Raw genomic sequence first — 18,310 nt, forward strand, 5'->3', positions numbered from 1 at the left:
AGCGGGTAAAAGAGGGGGCGGGAATCCGGTCGTTTCTGCCTTGTGACTGAACTGTCTGTTTATGAAAGATTTTACGGGGACTGTAGTCAAGAGAGCTCGTGCAAGTCAGTATTTAACTGTTAAACTAGCTAACGTTAATTTTCAGTTTAATACGAGTTTGTAATGTCGCCACATAAGTTTACACGAAATTTGGATTTTAATAGTATGATAAATATTGAAAGCAGCCCACGTAAGCTGCAGACCAGTTAGCTAACATTAGTAAAGTCGACTTACTGTAGAAATACTTTCAGCTAATTTTATGAAGATGTTCACCGTGACATGATGTTTATCAGTATTTCATTATTTTCTCACGAAATTCTGTCTTGACGAATTTACTGGACTGTTTCGTCTAGCAGTCAACTGGCATTTGTCTGTCGCTATGGCTTCAATTCTACCATAGATTTTATTTATTTATTTATTTATTTATTTATTAAGGGACAATGCACATTAACTGAAATCACTGTAAATGTGCCAGTGTTAGTCAGCTGCTACATTAAGCTGTAAACTATCATGTGACGTCATGGTGTGTATGGTATGGTGACTAATCGAATATCAGTAGTACGAATTGCATTTGGAAATGCATAATCTATCATATCTAATCATATATAATGGAATACAGTTTTGTGTGTCAGTGAGCAGTTGAGAAGTCGTACCAACTGGTAGCTCTTATTTGTAACATTCAAATTCACTATTATTTCTATGATCAACAGCATAAATACATATAAATAAATCACTATTTTTAACATAAAGAATCCTTGTGAACCAGAAGTCAAGACTTGAATCTCTGTTTTCATTAAGTCAAGCTTGCTACTTTAATGCAGATGGACACAGCAACAGATTTGTTTGCCTCACATAATGATTTTATGTCATTTCTCAGTTACAAGTGTGCCACACATGAAACCACTTCACCTCTTTACTATAGTTTAAGTGCAGCTCCACTGTGTACATTTTGTTGAAATCACATGCTTACTTACATGCTCATGCCTGTAGCTCCCTGCCATGAGAGTCTTGTTTAACATTTCTTTGGTGTTTGGGTAAGACCGGTTGAACATTGGCCTCAGTGACATTTTTGGATCCATAATCAAAACATTAACAATAACAACTACAATTGCTTTTAAATAGCTTTTTCTTAATAGTGTTTGTTGTGCCACTTATTGGCAGACATGTATATGTTTGCTGTGGTTAATGACCCAACAACAGAAGTACCAAACTAAAACCAGACTTTTCTCTAACAGATACCCGGAATCATGAAGCAGCTGCCATCAGATACCGTGCGGCTCCTATCGAGCTCCCAGGTCATCACGTCAGTGGTGAACGTTTTGAAAGAACTGATGGAAAATTCCCTGGATGCTGGGGCTTTAAGCATTGACGTTAAACTGGTACGGTGTCGTCAGTCTGTACAGCAACATCGTTGTTGTATTTGATAATATAATTTGCAGTTGTACTGGCTACAACAGTATGTATCGACTTTCTCATTACAGGAGAACTATGGTTTGGACCGGATCGAAGTACGCGACAATGGCCAGGGAATCAAAGCTGCAGATACTCCTGTGATGGCCATGAGACATTTTACATCAAAGATCAGTAGCCATGAGGACCTGCAGCATCTGGAAACATACGGCTTCAGAGGAGAAGCACTGGGCTCCATCTGTGCTGTGGCAGAGGTGATAAGTAATGAACAACTGTAGTTATCAAATGATGGTCACATCAAAAGAATAACAGACATGGGCCAGAATTAAAAGAAGTTATACATACTGATCTTGATTTGTATACATGTACTGAACGGATAACAAAGAAAAAAATACATCTCACATATGCATACATTTATAGTACTTAACATATAGTATTACTCTTCCATTTATCAGTATAAGAATCAATGAACATTCTGATTTATTACAGTCTATAAACTGGTGTTTTTTGCTGATTCTCTTCAGGTGGCTGTCACCACAAAGACAGCGGAGGATGACATCAGCACCCAGTACACACTTAACTTCAAAGGGGAGATTGTTTCTCAGAAGCCATCTCACTTAGGTCAAGGTAAGGCACCTGTAATTTACAACAAAATCAACTGTTTTTATGTTATTGTTATATTCAGACCCTTGTGCCACAGCAAGGGGTCTAAATATTTAATAGATGAGTGATATGGAGTTTTTGATTTCCAATAAATTTGCAAAATTTTCTAAAAAACTTGTTTTAGCTTTGTCATTGTGGGTTATTGAGTGTAGCCTGATGGGCAAAAATTAAAATTTTTATCAGTTTAAATTAAATCTACAACACAACAAATTGCAAAGCCACTGCAGGTCATTGGGCTTTTAGACAAATTCCTTTGCTGATGTACAAATTCTGATTGGATCCAGTTTACTTTTTAATTCTTTTTTGAAAATATTGATAGTATGGGTAGACCTCAATTAACAAAATTACTGTGAAAATATTCAGAATAATGCACATATTGACAAATACATGTCCAGGTAGTTCTAGTCCACCTGCATCCTTCAGCCTTGTTGTTGGAAAAGTACATTTTATATCAAAGGCTGTTACACATCTTTGTTCTTTTGTGTTTTCCAGGTACAACAGTGAGTGTACTGAAGCTTTTCAAGAATCTCCCAGTGAGAAGACAGTACTACTCTTCTACCAAGAAGTGCAAGGAGGAGCTGAAGAAAGTACAAGACCTGCTGATGGCATATGCCATTATGAAACCTGACCTGAGGCTCTCACTCGTTCACAATAAGGTTAGGAACTTATCCTTACTTATCCTAACTTTTCAGATATAACCAAGTAAAGAACAAATATGTGGACATTTTTTTTCTGGAGCATGGTTAACATTTTTACCTTTCCTCCAACAAAAATGAAGTCTATCCTAACATAGTTCCTGTTTATACATAATGCACTCCCTCACACACAGCAACCGCTAGGTGTCCTCATTTGTCTTCAAATGACTAAACATGACTGGTTCAACAGCCTGCACAGTTTCTGTTAATATGCCCTGAGTACCTGTTGTATAGTGTCATATATGTGGCAACATCACTGATAACAGAGATTTGTGTAAAAGCACTGAAGATGTAAGATGTAAGATAAGTTCTCATATAGGAAGTTCAATTATATCTTAGAGAGAAAAAAGGTACAATTCATGCTTGATTCCATCAAATTTTTGGTCCTCAAAATTTTGATACTATTACCAATGTTAATAATAATAATAATAATAATATTTATTTTCTTCAATTATATTTTTATTGAACATTCTACCTAAAACATGACTCAGTTTAACAGTTATATTGAGCCAATGGATAGTTTGTAACTGACATTCAACTTAAAAATGAAAAATTTAAGAACAGTAATAACAATAAACAAATTGAAGAGAGGGAAAAATACAAAAAGACTTTACAATTCCACCCAAATTCACATTTCACATGTCTGATAATGTGAATATTGCAAAAGTGAAAAATATAAATTGTCTCCTCAGCTCACAGTTGTGCACAGAGTTTGGTGTTTGTATTTCTGTTAAGATTCTCTGTCAAATGTGTAAAGTTAAGAAAGTTAGTGAACAATATTCAGAAGCTCGTGTAAATGATCAATCAAACACAATCTTGAAGGCAGAAATTGTTTTCAGCCTCCTGTTGTTTTGTTGTCAGTACCAATGTGCGTCAGTGAGCTATGAAATCGTTACGAGTAATGGAAAATATTCGTTAGGCTCGTAGAAACATGTCGATTAAACATTTTATAGAATCAGACGAGTACAGACTGACAAACCTGAAAATGCTGGGTCAGTGAGGCTGTGATGTCTCTGCTTTAGAAAAGTTCAAGTCATTAACCTTTTAAAAAAAAAAGCATGTCTTATCACACTGTATATCTGCATGTCATTTTTAAAGGAACAGCCCAAGATCCCCACATTAGTCTGTTTATTAATTGAGTTGTTTTTAGATGCAAAGAAAATATTTAACTGCTGGAGAACTTTTCTACATAGCTGAATGTTATGAAAATAATGTGTGTACAGTATTAATTATAAAAACATTTGTTGTAGCTTTTAAAGTCCATACACTAAAATATTAATACCTTTAAAAGATGCAGCGTGACCTGATCACAGAAACAGTCACCAGTTATAGTGTATTTGTTATAATAAAAGTATTATTTTCATTATTGATTAATGTAAATTCCCATCATAATTTCCTGGAGCCCAACATGACACCAACATGTTCTGTCTGATCCACAGTCCAGAATCCAAACATATTGAATTAACATTGATATAAAACAGAGAAGCAGAACATCTGCATATTTGACAAGCCTGAACCACAGAGTGTTAGCATTTACTTGGTAAATGATTTACATGATTAGTTGGTTATCTTAATCAATTCACTCATTAATTATTTAATGAATTTATCATTTCAGCACTTGTATTTATTAAGGACATTGAGGGATAAAGTGTGTTAACATTTAGGATAATGGCTTGAATGAAAGGGGCTTATTTATATTTAACCAGCCTACTGTAATGACATTCAGATGTGGCTTTAAGATCCGGATGTTGTTAAAATTAAATGTCATCAAAAATGAATATTAATATTTAAAATTTTAGACATTTGATCCTTAAAAGGAGGCAATTAAGCTCTTAACTGCTAAAACCTCCAGTCTATAACTGGAAATCTAACAAATATCACTGTAAGATCACACTGCACAGCATTCAAGGAAGTGTCAGAGAAGTCCAGGGCAATAACTGCAGATCTATAAGCTTCTGTTTTACAAAACCCACAACAGTAGGGATGAGTATTGCAGTGTTTGCCCCTGAATGCTATGGAGTGCTTATGAACTAAAACTCTATGCCATTGGTTTATTAAAATGGTTTATTTAATTTTAGGTCAGAATGATAGCATCAGCAAACTCTGTCGGTAACCTGAATCTTGACTCTAGATGACCCTGAACATCAGTAGATCTACAACCTACCTTCTTAAACCAATGAAATGTTAGGGTTGTGGCCAAATCCCTAAAATACCCATAGATCATTACAGCCACACATTGACTCCACAGAGAATAGTAATAATAGTCATGAGTTTTCCTTCCATCAATAAAAAATGTGACTCTTGCAGTATTGATGGTTTAGTGTTTTCTCTTTGTTAATGCCCATTAGAAAATGGAAACAGCAGAACAAGTACTTAATTGTTGGTTAGTTCACAATAGAAACACACGACATGTTCCACACAATGTCCTATTTTGGTTACGTAACTTAAAAAAATTAATCATCATTTATCATCAACTTAACCATCAGGCGTTAGTGATCATCACACTTATAGTCAGATTGCTTGTTTTTGGTTTAAGAACTAAAAGAAAATTCTATTATTTTGGTTTTAAGCAGATTTCTAGCCTAGTTGTGTTTTTATCACCTGTCCCCTGAGCTGTACATGGTTGTATAGTTTTGGTGTACACAATAAACAGCAAGTTATTGTATTTTGGTTCATTCCATTACATAAGATTACATTAATCAGCAGTGGAATAATTTAGCAGTTGAAATTTCCATCCCTTACACTGTTTCAGACCACAGCTATTGTCAGGTGCCCCAAACACAAATATGGCTGCCTCTGAACTCAGATTTGGCTGATTATGATGCCTGAGTAAGTTGCTGAACACAGCTGCAGCCTTAACCCCAGATTCGGTTTCAGGTTGCAGCCACTTTGTACACAGAAGTGTGTAGGTGGTGTGGGTCACGGAGGGGCTACATGACGGCCGTATAAATTTCATGGAAATCAGTTTTGAGGTTGTCAGGTTAGAGTAGTGAATCCGTTTCGCACAATCAGCACTCAGTTGCCCCTATCCTTTATCTCCAACTCTGCTATTTGGCTTGTGTCGTGTTTCACAGCTTCTTCAAGAACTGTTTACAGGAGTGATCCGTTTACATGTGCCAGGTTGTGTATTTAATAGCTGAGACATGCCCTGCAACAGGGTGCATGCTTTCAGAAATCAACACCCACGAGATATATTCACTGGTGGACACAAACTACAAGCCCACTGGTGGGTGTCAACATATTTTGTACCCAAACTATTTCCTGATCTTTTCTGTCAAAAATGTTGTGTCAAAAGAGGCAGTTTGCAATCAAATGTTTTTTTTTCTTAGAGATGTCCTTTTTTTACTTCATTGATGCTTATGTAATTTTTATAAAATTATATACATTGATTATTAGGAAAATAATTATGGCTTAAGTTTATTATGCCATAATTTAATGTTATTTTGCAATCCATGAACAAAATCAAGAGTCCTGAATATTTGATTTACATGGTGTTGACTCAGCTGTTTTCACAGCTCTTGTCTATAAGTAGTTGTTTCATGTAGCATTTTGGGTTTGAGGTTTTAATAATGACTTTAGAATCACGGTCTCGTTATGATTTATTTTTTAATGATAATTTAAATACCCATTCATTTCATTCCCTACATTTTGACATAGACTGAGTATAACCAGTAGCAGTTTTTGTCCATCTCTTACTGAATCTCTTGACAAACAGAATATATGAACTTCAGATATATTGCCAGCTCAGTGGCCCAGTCCCTGTCTTGACAGGTTTTTATGCAGTGTGATTCGTCTGATGTGGACTCATGGAAGTTGACTGGTGTCATATTGTTCCAGGTGGTAGTTTGGCAGAAGGCCAAGGTGGCCGATCACAGAAGTGCCCTGCTTGCTACACTGGGGCCCAGTGCTGCTGCCAACCTGCTCCCTTGCCACCATCACCAAGAGCAACCAGAGGTTAGTTAAGGGGAAAAATGCAGAGATGAGAGAAAAATGGAGCAATTCTCTAAGAAATACTTACATAAACACTTGCAGGTTAGGAGAAGATACCCGAGTTTGTCTGTCTTCTGTTCTCTAGCAGAAATGCATGTATGTACATTAGTAAAAAAAAATCGCTTGACATTTTATACAAGTCAGTTTGGAATAGTTAACCCTGTCCAACTGTAGGCAATGTGCTAAGTTGTGTCATATCATGGGATGTAGGGCTCACGTTTACAAGTTTCAGATTTCACGGTCAACTGTTATTTTTATTGTTTCACATGAACCATTACTCGGCTGGACAAAGTCACCTCTGAACATTGTAACAAACGATGCAGTGAATGTGAAGAGACTACATGGTGTGCATTGCACTCTGATGGATGAGCGTCACAGGCACATAGCAGGGCTGAGCTGGCACAGAGCCGCATGCTACCCCTCCCACCTCACGCACACACCTTGTACTCTGTGCTCTCATACTGTGGCTCCCATGCCACTTTGCCCTTCATTATGGAGCCATTACGGCAACAATTCCAACCTAACATTACACGTTCTTTTAGCCTAATTTTCAGTCAAAATACACGTCAAATAAAATATAGTGACATGTGGGTGAAATAATGTGATTCTACAAGTGTCAGGAATGTTCAAGAAGTCGGTGACACTGTGATAAGAAATAAGAAAAGAACCTGAAAACAAGTTTTAAATCATTTGCTTTGCCTTGGAAATGAATGATGATGATGACTCAGTGACTTATTTGTTTTAGAAAAAGAAAATGTAATGCCTGGTTAAGATGGATAATTTTTGCAGAGCAAATGAGTGCATGCACGTTATACTTGACTGTGAGCTAATAACTTCATCAGGAACGCCTGGTCTCAAGCCAGCAAATGTGGTCAGTTGGTGGCTGGCCAACTATTTCTTTGCCCTTTTCTTTTGAGTTCTTTCCTGATGAAGAGTGAATTATTTTTGTTAGCTAAGCTTTGCTGTGCTGATCGTAATTGAATTACTGTTGAGCGGTAACTTTCTGCTTGGTCACGGTAGGTGTCATGTGGCTCGTACCTGCTGCCAGGCTCCCAACTAATCTAGTCTGACAGATATGGAGCAGCCCTTTTCACCCTGTTTCTCTCTCATTTACCTCTTTGTTGTTGTTATTTTGCTGCTGCACTTTGGTGCCCAGTTATGAGAACAACCTTTCACCTTTTCCTCTTACTCCCTGTGAAAGAGAACTTTTCTCCTCTCTGTCCCCAAGACCAAAGCTTAGTGATCAAGGGAACCAGGTTGACAATTTCACCGGGGCCTCGCTCGGGGAGAGTTGTAAGAGCTATTCCTCTGCAGAACAAAATGTGACACTCGTTTTTGGCAGCATGACTACACACAGCCGCAGCCCTTTGGGGCCAGAGGTGCCATTCATGCTCCCATAAAGTGACCCTAATGAGCAGAAATAGAGAGAAGCATATGTGCCATGACCTGAAACAGCAGTTCATTTATTAACTTCATTGGCGTGGTTGCTGCTAATAATGAGCCCTGGGCCATGTGGAAAAAAAGCATAGCTATTCTCTGCTTGCAATCTGTGGAACATTAACAGCTTTCCATAATTTCTTACTAGCTTACATTTATAATGGAGTTTCAAGTTTTCTGCAGAGTGATCAATTTTAGCTCAGGAGAACTCCCTCTGGTGGGATTTGATGATGTAACATGATGTAAATTTTAATAGAAAAATGTCAAACACCACCTTGTTGCACATGTTCATAGTGAAATGTGCATGTAGATACAGATAAAAGCGTCTCACTGCCTGTCCTGTCTTTCTTGTTGTCAGCTGTGTCCTCCTAATTGAAAATGTAATGATGCTATAATTTATGTAATGTTCAAGTTTTAAAACTATTAGTTACACTATTTGTTACACACCTGTGCCAGCCAGCTACTGAGCATGTAAATATATATGTGTTTGCAAAACTATGGAGCTCTCAGTTCAGAAACTAGCAGCAAAACTCAGTCCTTTATTACAGCCATTATTTGTTATGTAATGTCATATGTTTCTGGTCAGTAGTGAGACACAGCATTTGACTCATTTCTGAACATTTGATGTATGATATCCATGTTATGCTTATCTTGTGTTGTAGTATTGATATTATCATTATTCTTATTTTATTCAGATTTCTTTAGATGGCTTCTTTCCGAAGCCTGGAGCAGATTACTCTTCTACAAGCTCATCAAGCCCTGACAAAACATTCATATTTGTCAACAACCGGCCTGTCCACCATAAAGATATAATGAAGGTAGAATCATCAATCATTTTGGATCAATCAATGAAATGGACTTTATACAAGAATTACTTTTTAGTATCTAACACTTTTCTTTTCTTATTTTGTTTCCCTGAAAATATTATCCTGGTACGATTGTGTATTTGATCATCAGCTGTTGCGTCAACACTACGCTGCTCAGTATCCAGATGACGCAGCCCGAAATCGTTATCCCACCCTCATGCTTAAAGTAAGTGTTTCACCCTCTTCAGTCGATGTCAACCTGACACCGGACAAGACCCAGGTTCTTCTTCATGACAAGGTAGCTATGAAATTCAAGCTCAGTCACAATCAGTTGAATCTGTGGAGGATTAAAAAATAAAAAGACGGGAGAAGATGTGATTTGAAATTAAACTCTGTGTACCATTGGTCATCTGTCTGACATTTAGGAGGCTGTTCTCACCGCAGTAGAGGCATTGCTGGTTTCTCTCTATGGCTATCGGCCTAGTTGTGACCCCTCAGCTGAGAAGCAGCTTGGCCATGAGACATCCCCTTCATCATCTAGTCCTCTGCAGACTGACGCTTCACGACCTGTCACTGAGCGAAGTGTAGAGCTGGATGACAGTGTGTCCAACCACAATGGTAACTTCCTTAAGGAAGCACCTAAACACAGTGGCACAGCTTTGTCAGCAGCCATAATCACTGACGCTTCACTGGACCATCAGGCCTCAAACAGCAGCTCCTCATCCTCTGTAGCAGAGGACTGGATTGTGAACCAGATCGCAGCCGGGCGGGAGTCTACCTTTTCTCTTCATGATGATGAAAAAGCTCAGAGCTGCACTCAGACACTAGAAACTGGTTCAGCAAGTGAATCCCTGGAGAGACTTGACAACGTGGTGTCAGCAGCAGACACAAGCAAAGAACAGCTATTAGCCGAGGACTGGAGCCGTGGGACGGCTCTGACTGACCCCTTAACACGAGAACCCCTGCAGCCTGTTAAAATCCATCAACCCTCAAAGCACAACCATTCTGACTCAGATGAGATCAAGAGTCAGAGCAGCTCGAACAAAAAGGTGTTCAACGCCATCACAGAGAAGCAGGCTGCTCTGACGGCCTACGACCTGATCAGCAACCGCGCCATGAGGGCACCGCTGTCTCCTGCCGCCCTGTTCCAGAAGGAGGCCAGAGCTGAGGTCCTCAGGGAGAAACCCACAGCCAGCCTGCAGGATATCAGTGTCGCTGTTCACGAGAGGTGGAAAAATCTGCGGGAGGAAGACCGTAAGAAGTGAGTTTCCAGACTTTCACCATTCCAAGCAGTTGTTTCCATTTCTTGTTATTTGCAAGGCAGAGAGAGGGGGGAAAGTTTGACCTGTCATTTGCATGTGAAAAGCCTAGACTGGAAATGTTGTTGATATGAGCTGTGTTTCTAATTTCCAGACAACCGTGCCTAATAGGGAGCTAGGTAGACAACATTTTCCGCAGTACAACAGGTATCACTAATGATGAAATGTCCTCTGTTTCCACAGTATTCCATCTACTCCCATGTCTCATTTGTCTTGGTTGTGGTAGATTTTAGGTAGCATGTATTCAGCATTAATAATGGCACTAAGACAGGATATAGGAATTTAATAGAAGTTGACTGATAAGAACTGGTATTTACTGATTTGTAATTAGAGACCCAAACATAAATTTAATATCTAAATGTCCTGTTTGCAGGTTCACTCCATTCTCTTTGTTCATTGAAAAATCTCACCTACACTTACTTCATAAGTGGTGTCAGGAGTGACACATAGTAAGCTAGTCAAGAACAGATGGAGGTAATGAGTGTTTGTGTTTGACCCTTGCTCCCCTCAGAGTTAAAGGATTTACATTAATGAAGGTAAGACAGGAGTGGAGTTATTTGCAAAAAACAAACAGATCAAAGTCATGTAAATCAAATGCGTGTGTAGTACAATGCATCATTCTCGAGGCTCAAGGTGTGTGTTTGCTTCCGACTCAGCTCTGAGATGAGTACGAAAATGGTCCAGATGCACATGAACACGTCAGTAAAAGAAAGAACCTTCTGATCTCTATCTGCTGAGCTACTCAGCTAGCATCAAGGAAACTGCTTCAACCACATTATGTTAGATTACTGCATTCCAATTTCAAGCAATTGCAAGGTTGGAAAATGTGTATCAGCAGTGCTTGGGGCCTTATATAAGGTATGGAAGAGTGTATGGAAAAAGCCATCTGTTTAGAATCCTGCCTTGCTGTACTGCTGTCTGAAACATGAAGTAAGATGTGGCAGGTACTTGGCTCTTTCACCTCCACTGTTAAGTGGGACACCATTTCTAGGAATTATTCTTACAGTTCATGAAACAGGTTAGTTGAATAATAGGGTGCTGAAGTGTAAGACCTAATGCTGAACATATGAAGATCTATGGAAACATGAGTTGGCAATTTTGCTGAGGAAAGGAGCCTACATATATCAAACACTTTCAAAAATTCCCTGCATTTACATCGGGAACAAGTTGTTACTTGGTATTGTAAATCTTATTTTAGGACAGATGGCAGCTTAGCAGCTGTGCTACGCAGAAGCAGTGGCTACAAGACACAATTAATAGTTATGCTTCTCCGAAGGTAGACATATATGTCTACGAAGAAAAGGCTGTTATGGGTAACCATTGGTCACAGAGGTGTGGTAGTGATGTGCTAGTTCACTGGATTCAAAAAGATTTGTTTACTGAATTATTCAGTGTTTGACCCGGAGCTCCGACTGCGTAGTCCCACTTCCCACACTGAACTGAAACACAGATGACTATTGTCATGATCCCCAGCTGACTGAGAAATGAACTTATCGTCTCAGGAAGTGATTCAGTTCAGGTTGCTCACCCAAAGATTTGTTCTTTTGAGTGAATCGTTTGTGAACGAGACAATACGTGAAAACCTAGTATTCCACGAGAGAGTCCACACGTGAAGAATCAAAATCGAAGCAGTGGAGGTCGAGATATCCGGACTTTCACCTAGTATGGGTCAATATCCAAACACACTCCAATTCCCTTAATGCAGCTCTGTAGTATCTAAAGCCCACTTCTTTCTAACCTCATACCTCCTCTTTGTAAAGAAGGTTTTAGCCCAATCCAAGATAACCCTGATGACATCATTAGCCCAGTCTTCACTTACACACTTTTTTTCTTACAAATCACCACATCAGTGCACACTGGATCCGATCTAATAACAAAGAATGTTGTCACTGCTGTTGTAAGTGTAAAAGATTTGGTTGAACCCTGCAGGTACGAGGAGAAGGCAAAAAAACACCTGGAGCACCATGACCAAAGGACCAAGTTGGCCTCTGCTGAGGGCCCCAGAGAACCAAGTGTGAGCATCGCAACAACCCATGTGCGCAGCCAGAAACGCAAGGCCCCACTGTCCAACCAGCAGCTGCTGGACGAGCTCTTCTCTGCACAGCCACAAAAGAAGATGAAGAACCCTGCACCTAAGCCCTTGCAGCCCCTCCCCTGCAGCGTGGCTGCCCTTCGGCTGCAGCTTCAGCGCCTCTCATCCCAGAGCCGCGCAGCGCCACGGGGCCTCCGTCTTGTAAACCGCCTGGCCTCTCAGAGCGCCTGGGTCATTTTATGTGGTCAGAGGCTCATGTTGTTAAACCCATTTCGAGTGGAGGAAGCCTTGCTGTTTAAGAGACTTCTAGAGAATAATATACTTCCAGCAGAGAGTCTGCAGAACCCTATACAGTTAACAGATGGGTAAGGTATCACTCACCTCTCACCAGCAAAATGCCAACCCTGACAGTTGTTTTCCTTGTGGAAAACTGCACACTCATCAAATTTTTTCACATACATATATGTTAGAGACTAATTTTTAGACAAACAAATCCTAATCCTTGGTTTCTATTAAAATCTGCTGTAGGAAAATACACTGTTGTGTGTTAACATCTCCTTGTGTCTCTTTTCTAGAAGTCTAGGAGGAGCTGAATATACAGATGCTTTGTGCAACATGGAGAAACAAAGCCCTGAGCTGAACGGGCAGACCTTCTTCTCTGATCCCAGGCTCGTAGCTAATGGCTTTAAAATCAAACTCAGTCCAGGTACATTGTAAATAAAGTCTTGGACCTTAATGCTGTTGTATGAGGCAGATCAGTATGTTTACAACTGATGGAACGGTATCAGTAACACTCCCCAAACAGAGGCACTGTAGTACAGCATAGAAGTCTACAACTCAACCAATCAATCAGAAAACAAGGCTTTCTTATTTTGCGAGTCATGCTGTTTAAAGGTCTAATGGATTGTTTAGTTTTATTTAACAAATGTTGGAGCCGTTTGCCATCATTAATGTCATAGTTCACCAGTCACTTAAAAATGTCAAACGTACAGTCGCCAGCAACTGGATTACAAGCAATTATTTCTGACAGAGTTTCAGTGTATTGGATTAGTTGTGGATAAGACAAAATAGTCCCATTCCTTCAATGAATGATGAAAAGGAGAAACAGGATTTTGTGAATCATGACAGAAATAAGATGTAGGACCCGACAATCTGTTTTTCCTCTATAATCGATCATGACATGTTTAATAACTTTGACATGTCATGACATCAGTCATACAGGATATGTACATTGTAAAGGTTATCTTTGAACTCAACAATTAACACAAGATACACAGCTAGTATAAGATATGTAAGTAATTGATTTAAAAAAGTCTCTTTTCTCATTGTATTACATTTCTGGTTCTAATATCGATAGATCTGGACTGACAGATTATTCTGATAATTACAGTATACATAAGTGTTGTTTAACCATGTATATACTGTAATAAAGTCTAATCCAAATTATAAAGATTATGTAAAAAATAAAACGGAATAACTTCCATAGTTAAACATATTTTCACCAGCTTTTTCGTTATCATTGTGACATTACTTCTCTGCTCGCTTGCTTGTTTTTGTTGCTGGACCGGTTCACCTCAGTTGACACTGGCGCTCTGCCCAACAGCGTGGTCTCACAGTAGGTTTGTACCCCAGTGTGCAGGTGATGAGAATGGTTGCCCTTTAAGAAATTCGAGGAATTTTCATTTGGCACTGCCTGCCTCGGTGGGTGTGCATGGGATTGAAGGTAGCGGCGTATATAAGATGGCTTCATTTCACAATCTCTGCTGAATATCATTGCTTTTTGTTAGGATTGTTGAAAATGTGTTGTGTTTATTTTCCAGGATTTGTGTACAGTGTGTGCAGTTGCTGTTATTTTTAAATTGAAAAATATATATGCTGTTATTACAATAAGGAAATTAATTTAATTAATTTAATAGCACCTATGGACTATACTGGACATGATAGACAACCAGCGCAGAAATATTCTCTGTCTCTGTATCTCTAGTTTTTATTTTTACTTGTCTGACTTCATTTTGCATCATTTTCCAAAGTCATGTATCAGAAATATAAATTGTCCATGATTTGCAGTATTTCCTCATGAAATGAGAAGCCATCATTCTTCCACCCTACAAGACAACTTCCTTCCAGTCTGCTGGGGCTTCTATTAGTCATTTAACACTCCATTTGGCCCTTCGCTTGTTTGACTTGGTCATCAGTTCGGCCGTAAACCACAATATTTATTTATTATTCTTTCCTGGAGATAGTAGTAGCGTCTGGAGTATATTAATCCTTGTTTTCTGCTTGTTTTGGCCAGGCCTCTCGTCAGCCGAGAGACATCTGGAAGTGACAGCAATGGCAGACTGCGTGCCTTTCCTCGGTGTGGAGGACCTCAGGGAGATCCTGACTGCAGTTCTTCACAGGAAGGCCAGGACCGTGCAAGAGTGCCGGCCACTGAAAGTCACAAACTACCTACAAGTGAGAGATGCTATGAATGGAGTATAAGGGTGGCATCACTTAACTTTTCTGTCTGTTTTATTAAATATTTGAATTGTGACCTTCACAGGGTGAAGCGGTGAGGCTTGCCCGTCAGCTGCCTACAAATTTATCCAGGGAGGATGTGGAAGAAACCCTCCTACGGATGGAGCAGCAGCTTGGTGAGAAAAGCCAGACCTGCATCCATGGACGGCCATTTGTCCAACACCTGTCTGACATCCCCTCCACAGACCAGGAGGCTAAGGGTCTGCTGCGGCCTTTAGAGCTGTAAAAACAAGTAGACACCTTAATGAAAAATGACAGCAGTGCAATATGAAACAGTTGTCTAATTCTAATGTTGCTGAGTATTCTCCATTCTCCTCAAATAATGTTCAACTTTGTTAAAACCACAATATGAAAATAAATATATTTTTCCACATTTTGTGCTTTGATCAAGCATGTGGTGTATTTTGTGAAACTAACATGTATTATTATAGGTGTTTGTTCAGAAAGTAAAGCTACTGTTATCTCAGCATTTACTGTTGAGAAATTCATAAATACATATTTTCTCAGTAGTTGAGAACTTTACTGGCACAACAGGATTGTGCATGGTGGTGTTAAGGAGAAATAAGAGACCTGCCATACATCTATTTCATAAAAGCTGATAAAGCTTTCTAAAAGCTTCTGTCAGGCGTTTAGATACGTCTTGCAAGTGTAAGTTTCATGGTACAACTAAAGCCAGTAGCATTATTCATCAGGTTCTTTGCAACAGAAACAATGCAATGTTCTCATTTCAACCCCGATTAATTAATGAAAATGTGCCAGAAGATGCAGGGACATTGAGACGTTTTTTTGTGTCGTACCAGGTAGTAACGATGTGTAATTGAAATGAACATTTACAGAAAAAGTAAAACTGTTTCATTAAGCTTTACAGCACCAGGGATAATAGTTCATAAGCAGATGATCTATTTTCAGCTGTTTGTTATATATTTGGTGTTTTGCTTTTGCAGACTGATTTCTTGTATGGTTTGCATTTTCCTGGATTAATAACAGCAGTCTTCAAAATGCACAGTGACATCTGATTCCCTGACTTGATTTCTGTCCAAAAGCCAGAGTATCTTACTACCCCTCAGCCTCATTGTGGCACCATTGAAATGGGTATTGGCAAGCTCCAAGCCAGAGATGTACACTGTGCCAGCTACTACCCATATTTCTTTTCCCTCAATTAGTGCCAGCTGCTCGGCCTTTAGTATTGACAGATACTTGTATATTATCCCTGGCTGCATTAAATGCTTCAGAGATTTGCACTGTAATTTCAACCACAAAGTTTAGCAAATCCTTGACACTGCGCTAACTCGTAGTGGTGCCACTTCCTAAAGGCATTAGTCTATTACTGCCTCATTCTGGTGTTCAGTGCTGCTTGAGGTTTCCTGTGGGGAAACAGACAGAGAGAGTTTGGCTTCAACAGCTACAACAGGAGGGGACTGACAAGCATTTAAGTATAAAAGTTTTTTGATATAATTTCTTAATCATGTTCAGGAGTTCTGATGTAATGATAAGTGGTTGTATCTCAAAAATGGATGTAAGAGGAGAACATTTGGTTTAGTCAGTACACAAGTATTGAGTGTGATTTGACCACACTTGGATAACAGGAATACATATAGCCCCACAAGGTTTTCACTCATCACCTTTTCATATGGACACTGAATCCCACCACAGGGAAAAGTGCAATCTGATCACTCATCTTATCATAATATTATAGTTAGGACCGTGAAAGGTCAAACCACAGCACATGTCTTGTTTTACGTGGCCTCTGCTGAGAGAACCCACAGATGGCTTCAGCATTGCTGCAGGGCCAACACTCTGCAAAGTGCCTCTGGGAAGGGGATAAATGCCAGTGAGGACCCCTGCCCCTCCTCTCACCCTTCGCCTCTCGCTCCTGCACGGACTCTTGTTTTAAACTGCTCACTGCTGGATACGTGCGCCGCAGTTGCTTGTTTCCATAAATGCGTGCAGCAGCAGAATCTACTCTGTACATGCTGCCTTTGGCACCCAAGGGGCATATCAGAGTAATTGGGGAGGATTAACTGATGATCATCTTTTGACCATGTGACCACACTGTTTAAAAGGTCAGCAACGGTTCACTTTGCCAGCTGTCTTTTAAAGCACCTGCTACACTGTTTTTGACATTTTCTTCAACTAAATTGAGGTATTTGCTAATGATCAACCCAACGTGAGGAATTGGAAAAAGGAACAGTTTGGGAATGCATGCGAAACGTTGAATACCAAAACCTTGATACAAGAATACTCAGTTCACATACAGCGTCATCTAGATAGTTATCTGCTCTCCTATTACAGTGCAGAGCTACTGCTTGTCAGGTCGTATTCAGCAGCCAGGGCAACTGTACACCACTCTCACAACCCAGAAGTAACCATGCACTTTAACAGAGTCATCAAATCCAAAATAAAATTACATGAACTATAATTAACCCCTTTCCTACTCTATTTTTTGGAACTGTTACATGAAGTAGTCACATGGAGTACCTTGCGCAGCACTGGGTACACGCACCACCTGCTAGAAATATGCCATCCTAGAAATATGAAACTAGGTGAGGGGAAAGACAACATTTTTGTATACCTTTGGGAATGCATGTGCATATACATTTAATTATGTCACACTTTTAAATGTAGTCATCAAATGAGAAAAGAAAATCACCAGTTTAAAAATATTACATCGACAGGGTGTGGTTAAAAATGACTAATAATCACTAACCTTAAAATTTATCTTAATCATATTCCCTAAAATGTCAGTCACGTCTTGCCATTTGCTCTGAGACGACTAGCTTTTCACCCAAAAAAGCTGTTTTTTGTTCAGATCTACAATATAAATACTTAAAAGAGTACAAACTAATCCATTATAGGCATCCTGGCTTTAACCCACAAAGCTACCTCTGTCTAATGCTTGCAAATGAATCATATTACAGATGTTAATTATTAATTATTACCTGAATTTCACCTAGGGGGTAAATAAAGTATATATCCATCTATATTAATATTAACAGACAATTATTAAAGAAATCCCAAGATTTCCTTAATTAATTTGCTTGAATTCTGTTGATACCTGTGATCATGCTTTGAGTGTTGTAAGGTTTTGGTTTTTTTTTTATATTTTGAAAGGGGTCACATGGATGGAAGAAATTACTAAAGACAATAAAAAAGGTTATTTACGTGTTTATCTAAGTACCACAATAATATTCTGACTTGCACTCAAAAGCCCAAAAAGAGAAGTCTACAGCCATGCTTATGCAACTATGTTTGCATCATGCATAACATCATTTGAGCAATCTCACAATAACAGTGCTAATATGCTTGTTCACCATGGTCACTATAATAGCTTAGCATGTTAGCGTATAACTTTTTCCAGCAGAAAACAAAAAGTACAGCTGAGGTGGACAGTATTTGGCCATA

The 18,310-nt window shown here is 39.1% G+C and overlaps 1 protein-coding gene across 1 annotated transcript; it reads left to right on the forward strand.

The window, feature by feature from the left end:
- The first annotated feature begins 46 nt into the window (after nucleotides 1-46).
- Nucleotides 47-15,281, forward strand: pms1 (PMS1 homolog 1, mismatch repair system component). Its single transcript, XM_023423045.1, has 13 exons — nucleotides 47-104; nucleotides 1,275-1,418; nucleotides 1,521-1,703; nucleotides 1,974-2,076; nucleotides 2,605-2,768; nucleotides 6,645-6,761; nucleotides 8,930-9,052; nucleotides 9,192-9,338; nucleotides 9,466-10,301; nucleotides 12,289-12,756; nucleotides 12,967-13,097; nucleotides 14,685-14,845; nucleotides 14,934-15,281. Exons 2-13 carry the CDS (start codon nucleotides 1,287-1,289, stop codon nucleotides 15,132-15,134), a joined length of 2,766 nt encoding a protein of 921 aa, XP_023278813.1. The 5' UTR covers nucleotides 47-104; nucleotides 1,275-1,286; the 3' UTR covers nucleotides 15,135-15,281.
- The last annotated feature ends 3,029 nt before the right edge of the window (nucleotides 15,282-18,310 follow it).

This window comes from Seriola lalandi, unplaced genomic scaffold (genome assembly GCF_002814215.2).
Source record: "Seriola lalandi dorsalis isolate HSWRI2012SDOR001 ecotype SW California unplaced genomic scaffold, Sedor1 jcf7180002054689, whole genome shotgun sequence".
Taxonomy (NCBI): Eukaryota; Metazoa; Chordata; class Actinopteri; order Carangiformes; family Carangidae; genus Seriola; species Seriola lalandi.

Bases quoted from the DNA above. Each gene is read 5' to 3' on its own strand.
- pms1 (XM_023423045.1), top strand. From the start codon at position 1,287: ATGAAGCAGCTGCCATCAGATACCGTGCGGCTCCTATCGAGCTCCCAG. The intron at 1,704-1,973 runs GTGATAAGTAAT...GATTCTCTTCAG, and splicing joins CCATCTGTGCTGTGGCAGAG to GTGGCTGTCACCACAAAGAC. The intron at 14,846-14,933 runs GTGAGAGATGCT...TGACCTTCACAG, and splicing joins AAGTCACAAACTACCTACAA to GGTGAAGCGGTGAGGCTTGC.